General features: G+C 54.8%; 1 protein-coding gene across 1 annotated transcript; it reads right to left on the minus strand.

The window, feature by feature from the left end:
- Positions 1 to 523: 523 nt before the first annotated feature.
- On the minus strand, positions 524 to 6,713 carry SHISA2 (shisa family member 2). Its single transcript, XM_082859381.1, has 2 exons — positions 5,610 to 6,713; positions 524 to 2,671 (listed from the first exon to the last, which is right to left on the minus strand). Exons 1-2 carry the CDS (start codon positions 5,938 to 5,940, stop codon positions 2,118 to 2,120), a joined length of 885 nt encoding a protein of 294 aa, XP_082715507.1. The 5' UTR covers positions 5,941 to 6,713; the 3' UTR covers positions 524 to 2,117.
- Positions 6,714 to 7,173: the final 460 nt, after the last annotated feature.

Genomic DNA, 7,173 nt, shown 5'->3' on the forward strand with positions numbered 1-7,173 from the left:
TTCTGTGGCCGCTTCTGTGCTGTAGCGGCAGAGCTGAGTCGTTTCAGACACAACGTGCAAGGGCTAAAATATTTACCCTCCGGCTCTTCACTGAAAAAAAAAGTTTGCCAATCCAAGGCTGGGTGATCTCTAAGGCCCCTTTCACCTCCAAATTCCTAAGCACTTTACTTCCTTAGATAAGCTGGACTCCTCCATCAAAGATAATGTACAGAACACACGTTAGCCTGCTAATATAATGACCCCAAAAGAACTGTTTGTTTTGCGCTGTCGGCGTTTCCCATAGAGCACATAAAATACCCACTGACTCAGAACATACTATCGACTTCACAGATATCAATCACTTTTAAAGGTAGGCTCTCGGTTCTAGAAGGCAATGTTTATGACTTTTAGCAATTTTCCCCTATTAACAGGTTTAACAGACCATCTGAAAAATTACCAAGTAGAATGAAAATGAAAAAACCCAACTCCTCTAGGAATTCATGCCATAAAACATTTATTAATAAGTAAAATGATTTTCCCCTGCCTTTGGCTATTAAAAGATTTGATGGGGTATCTCTGTTGATACCAATTGCCAACAATGGTTTTACGTTTTTCAGTCATGAGATAGACAGAGATACAGACAGGTGATAGAAAAGGTAGACAGACCACAGACCGATGACCATAGATACAGATATAAATATGTGTAGAAGACCATACCTTACAACCATTTAATTACAAATCTTGGTTTTGCTAGCAGTTGGAAATTAACTTCAACTTACTTCTTGTAAGGGAACAATGCACAAATAAATTCACTTGAATTTCATAATTCAGAAGACTGGTAATGAATACAGTGCTTGTTGAGGACTAAAAGAGAGAGGAAAACAAGAACTAACTTTGTGGGGAAGAAAGGCAATATCTCTTTGAAAAGCTCTTCTCAACTTGATAGTCTCTCTTGCCTGAAAAACAAGACATTTTGATAACGACAGTATAAAAAGCCTATGATTTGCGAAGTAAATCGAATCTGCGGTTTAAATTTCATCCCAAGTCTCAGATTTGGGCTGAGGAGCGATATTAAGTATCTCTCTCTCTGCAAGCGTTTCTTTGAGCTTTTCTAGGGAAGACAAGAAAATGTTTTATCAGATCTAGGCAGAAAGGCTGACGTTCATTTATAACAACAGTAATTACCGGCACTCAGTACTATATGGACACGGAGGTCTGAACACCAAACAGAGTGAAACGCCAAACCACACCACACAGCAAAATGAAGAGTCATCTGGAGAAGGGGCAGGTGATAGTTTATGATTTCAATATGAAAACACTTTATTACTCTTCTCAGATGTCAATGTAAAGTCAGAAATTTAAAAGATACAATCGAGAAGGGGCTGAATGGTTTTATTACTACACCATCACTCTACTTCAAGATTAAAATAATCCCAGAGTTCTGAAATGTCATCAGTTAAGTAACTATACAATTTCTTTCAGCCTCTTTTTAATGTAGGAAATCACTTTGTAATAAGATCTCTACACAAGGTAAAAAAGCACAAAATAGACCCCAAAAAAGCACAAAAATAAACAATATATATATATCTTTTTACAATGAATTAAGGTGTGTCTGGGAAATACTGAGATCAAGGACTAACCTCAGAGTCCAGATTGGTTTCCTTTTATAAGAATTGTGCTCTTCGCATCCCCCCTAAAACTTCGGATGCTTATTAGAAGCTGGCCCAGGTAAAAGGGAGGGAACAACTATTCTGATCTTGTACCAATACAATAAAAAATAAAAAAGAAGTAACAGTAATGAAATAATAAAAACAATCAGTTTACAAAATTCTTCTGACAGCCACACCTCAAGGGCACTTAAGGGCGCACATGTGTCACACAACCACTGGCGACCACACAGGCATCTCCAGGGGATGCTCTTCTCCATCATAAATCAATCATGCACTGGGATGAAACATGTCCAGAAACGCTCATTTGGAGAAAGATGTTTTCATACAGTTTGGGGGCAAAGCAAGCCATCCAACAGAATTGTGCCACAAACACCAGCGATACGCTGGGACTTCCACGTTGAGAATCCTTCCCGAGCCCACAGCTTCTGCCTTCCTCTGTCTGGTACCGGACCCTGGCCTCACCTTGCGTTACACAGTCACGGCTGGGTACATCTTCTGTTCGCTGTTAGTGTGAGGGAAGGGGGCCTGTATCTGCCTGTAGCCCGTCTGCAGCCCGTCCAGGAACGGCGGCACCGGGGTCATAGGCACCGAGTCGTGCTGCACCGTGTACCCCACGAAGGGGGGATGCAGGTACTGCCCCTGGTGGGGCACAATCTGGGTGGCCTGCTGACAGTTGAGCACAGAGAAGTTTGTGGGCATGTTGACGTATACATTGTTCATGGTGCCTTCGGGCAAACAACAGTTGGTCTGTGACCTGGTCGGGGGCCCCCGGGCCCCCGAGTTGGCGCTGGAGCTGGAGCTGGCGGCCGTGCTGGACTGGCGGGAAGAGGAACCTCGGGAGGTGCTGGCGCTGGGGATCATGGGGATGGTCTCCACCATGCGGGGCCCCCCCGGGGCCCGGCTCTGCTGGGGCTCCTGCTTGGGCCGCAGGCATCTGCAGCAGCAGGCGGCCACCAGGGACCCCAAGATGATGAAGGCGACAAACACCGACCCGACGATAAGGAAGGGCACATAGATGGGGACTGAAGAAAAGGAGAGAGACATACTGTGATGACTTCCTGTAAGGATGCAGTAAAAATCGGGGATGGGCAGCGGAGATGGATAAATGAACAACGCTGGTACCCGGAAGCCAGGAACCTGGGCCAGGCCGGTGTGTGCGCTTATCGGCCGCACACAGGAAGCACCGTCCTTTATCAAGTGCTTAGGGATGGGGAGGGGGGCGCAGCAGGGCCTGCCTACTGCAGGCAGGCAGCGGGGATCAGCCCCCAAAGCAAAGCTGTTAACACTGACAGCTAGACTCACCAACTGCAACGCTCATGGAGGCAAATACCCAATTTAGCAAAAATATGAGTTGAACGGTTTAAGACTCTTCTAAAATCCCTAGAGTAACGGAACTGCCCACATTTCAGTCTACCCTAACAGTGTGTAGGGTCTGCACAGAAATGAGTTGAAATTATTTCAAAGTCTTTTCTCCCCCCAGAAAATTATTTACATTTCTCGTAAACCTCTTTGAACTTTTTTTCGCAGCTTCTTGTTTCATAGGCATATAAATCAAAAAATTCGGGCAGACCCTAGTCACAGCCATTTCCGAAAAGAGTCTGTAAGATACAGAGGTCAAAGACGGGTTAAAAAAAAAAAAAAAAAAAAAAGCCCTCCACACACACTTAGCTGAAGGCTGGTCCCTGGAATGTGGGCCTGGCTGGGGGGAGGCTGTCCAGGCAGCAGGTCAGCATGAAACAAGGTACCAAGGAGGACAAGGCTTGACATCTGTTCCAGAAAGAGCCCGCAGTGAGCCGAGGCCCCAGGCAGGACCACGTGGCTGGGGCGGCGCTGTCAGGTCTGGAGTTAGGGCACTGGATTCCGTGTGAAGAACCGCAGGGAAAAGCCCGCAGAGCAAAAGGCAATGGGCATCCTACTTAACGAGGGAGGTTTATTCCAGAAAAGAAAACTGTCAAGATAAAAAACACTTTACTAAAATCAGTAGCGAACTCCAGTTTCCAATTCTTTTACTTAAAAAGATCTTTGGGGTGCCGTGGGCCTAGCACTACCGAGTTTCAGAAGCTGGACACACTGGCTGATGGGGACCGAGAATCAGGAGGGAGGGGTCTGTGGAATCCCACCCTAGATGACCAAGAACCCATGTCTTTCGACGCGTTCCTGCCCATCTCCTTGACTACTCGATTAGACGCCACGCGAGGACAGGGATTGGTCCCGCTGGTCTTGGCAAAGGGCAGTGCCAGCACGTGGTCCAGGGAGATGCTCAGCTCTCCCTCGCCTGAATTCACATACGCGCAACGCCCTCTGTCCGCTAGGGCAGCAGCCGTTCTAATCACGCTCCTTGGACAGAACCGATATTCCTGCAGTCAGTGTTTCTAGAACATAGTACCACACTGAGCCATGGAGAAATGATGCCTTGTAAGTAAAACATACCTTATCAAGTATGTAACCAAAGGCTGACGATTGAAGACTTCTTTTCTAAATTAAAGATACCAGCCTTATATGTTATCAAGTAAACAAATAACAGTTAGAAAAAAAACAAAAAAGTCTAAGTCCACATAATGAGTTTGGGGGAGAAATCACTGTTCTCTTTCCAGGATTTTAATTGGAAAAGTAAATAACTCAGGGCAGAGAAGGCAGTGTTCCTGGAAGCCCTCGGCTCTGCTTAATTAGACATGCGCTGTCCTTCTTGAGTGCAGAATTTTTAGGAAAAAAGATTCAAAAGTGGAATTTAGAAAGCATCCCCACATACCACGGCGTCTTGAGAAGTCGGCTGCCTACTGATCTGTCCACAGTCATCCCAACTTCTAGGAGGCCGGCGAAAGCCCAACTTGGCACACACAGAGAAGGCAGCCAAGCAGTGTGCCCATGGCTCGTCCCCCCAGGTTTATTCGGGAGGCCACACACCCCGCTATGCTGCGCTAAGACGACACCTCTTCTGGAATTCCCCTCCCTTCTCCTCTTCAGAGTCGAGGCAGCAGCCGACCAGTAGGAGTAGCTAATAACATGCGTGACTGCAAAGGGAAGGACTGAAACGAGCCGCCTCTCAGCAGCCCCAGCCAGCTCTGTGAACAGGGACCAGCGGGGCCCTGGCTCAGGCGGCTGGAACCCCGAGCTGGGGTGGGGGGGAGATAGTATTAATATAACAGTCCTCTCCTTCTCATAACGGGCGGAGACGCCCCTCCGGGCCATGTGTGCCCTTCCACCTCCACCCGGACCACATCCTCCCTCCCAAACACAATATGGGATAGACCCTCAAGAGAAGGGTCTGGGAGACTGGTGACAAGCGGAGGCAGTAGAACCTATCAAGTGCTTTCACGCATTTGTTTCTCCAACTCTAACTTGGGCAATCTGAAAAAATACAGTTAAAGAATCAAGGCCACAAAGAGCAGGGATGGCACGGCTCTGATGTCACACCTTCCGAGTCCGACGTGGTAAGGAGGCCAGGGTGGGGGAGGTGCATCTTAGGGAGGGATAGACTCTCCCCCGGGGGCTGGTAGAGCCCATCACCCTCGGGAAGACCCAAGGAGCGGCCTTCCCTCCAAGGAGCCCTCGGGTTCCCCGGCCAGCCCTCTCGCTAGGGGGCGCCGCCGAAACATGACCCCGTCCTCGGACTTAGACCCATAGAGACAGGAGACCCGGGAGGGGGCACGGAGACCCCTGGGCAGGAGGCACGTGGGGCTGGCTGCGGCCCGCCATGCTTTGGATGTTAGGGTTATTTCCGGAAAACCCAAGCCAAGCCGCTCTTTAGCTGACAGATGGGGAAACTGAGGCCCAGGGCGCTGAACCGCTGTCCCGTTCCACACAAGGTAAAGGCTGCGCCGGGACGCAGGCATCGCCTCCCGCTCCAAGCCCCTTTCCTGAAATGGCAGGCTCCGAATTCCCTCCCCCTCTCCAGGCTGCCGGGTCCCGCCGGCGAGGCAGAGCCCTTTCCTCCCCTCTCTGCTCGCCCGGCCCGCCTACCTGCCGAACCGTCGGGGCCGTCTTTGTCCGCGCGGCCGGGCTCGCCGGCGCCCTGCTGGAGGTCGTTGTCGCAGCCGCCCTGGTCCAGGCGCGCCTCGGCGCTGGAGCAGCAGTAGCGCAGCGCGCAGCTGCCGCAGCAGATGGTGGCGTCGCCGCCGTCGAAGCGCTCGGGGCACTGGAAGCCGATGCGCCAGACGCCCTGCGCGTCCATCCAGCCGTGGCAGTACTCGCCGCTGGCCCGCGCCCCCGCCGCCAGCAGCGCGGCCAGCAGCAGCGGCAGGAGCGAAGCGGCGTCCCGGGAGGAGGCGGCCGGGCGGCGTCCGCCCCACATGGCACCACCCTGGGCGCGGGCGGCGCGTCTCCAGAGGGCGCAGGGCCGACTCTGGGAGGTGGCGGCCCGGCGCCCCGGTCCCGGCGGTGCTGAGGCCGGGACCTCTGCGCTGAGTGTCCCTTCCGCGGCGCCTTCCGCGCGGGCCCCCGCCCCCCCGCCGCGACGTCCGGGAGCTAAGCCATGCCCTCCCTCGGCCGGTGGCCCGGCCCCAGCAGGAGCTGCCTGTAACTCGTGGGCACTCGCCGATGGAGCTCTCCGGGTGCGACTCAGAGGGCCCCCGGGGCTGCCGTTCCGCAGCCCCCGGAGGCTTCACCCGCGACAGGACCCTCCCCGTGCATCCCCGAGGGGACGCTCGCTCGGGCCGGAGGACCGCTGGGCGCGCCGCTTCGGACCCGGAGCCAGGGCGCTGCCGCACAGTTTAAGCCTCGGGGTCCTGCGCGCTAGTCGTGGCGCGTCTCCTGGCTTTATTCCCCCCTCGGGCGGCTTGAAGAGGCCAAGGCGGCGGGCAGCAGGCACAGAGCTCCGGGCAGCAAGTGCAGCGGCCGGCGGCGCTCAGCCTCCTGCGCTCCGAACTCGGTCCGCATGGCTCCGGCCGCGCCGCCCGGGCCGCCCCCTGGGTGCAGCCACCACGTTCCGCTCCGCGGGCCGGACGGTCGATCCTCCCGGCGCACGCGGGCGTCCGGGACGCGGACGAGAACCGACGCGCCCTGCCGGGGTCCCGGGAGCCAGCCGCGGCTGCTGCTGGGCGCGGGTCCAGGCGGGCGGCTCGCCCTGCTCCCCTCCTCTGCTCTCCGGCCTCGGCGCGCTCCGTCTGGCTCCCCCTCCCCCCCCCCGCCGCTGCGCCCTGGGTAGGTGCGCACCGCTGTACGCCTCCCACGGAAGTTTCGGCCCCCGGGGCTGGGGAACAAGCCGATCGCAGCAGCCTCCCGCCCACCCGCGCGCCCGACCCCGACTCGCCTGCCGCGCCGCCGCGCCGCGCTCTTAAGAGGGGCTGGCGCCGCGGGCGCGCATGCGCGCTGGGGCCGCCCCGCCCTCGCCGCCCCAGGGGCCGCGAGCCCTTCACTTTCGGGCTGGAACGGCCGCGGGCCGTGGGCTGCCGGGTAGAAAGGGCGCGGGAGACAACGGCGCTCGAGCTAACACAGCAACAGCAGTAACGGCAATAAGGGCAAACTCAACTTGCTTATTGCAGGTCTTGGGCGGCATTCACAGTTCGGATTCTCACAACTTCCCAAA

Source organism: Leucopleurus acutus (genome assembly GCF_964270905.1).
Source record: "Leucopleurus acutus genome assembly, chromosome: 18".
Lineage (NCBI taxonomy): Eukaryota > Metazoa > Chordata > Mammalia > Artiodactyla > Delphinidae > Leucopleurus > Leucopleurus acutus.

Bases quoted from the DNA above. Each gene is read 5' to 3' on its own strand.
- SHISA2 (XM_082859381.1), bottom strand. From the start codon at position 5,940: ATGTGGGGCGGACGCCGCCCGGCCGCCTCCTCCCGGGACGCCGCTTCG. The intron at 2,672-5,609 runs GTAGGCGGGCCG...CCTTTTCTTCAG, and splicing joins CGGCCCCGACGGTTCGGCAG to TCCCCATCTATGTGCCCTTC.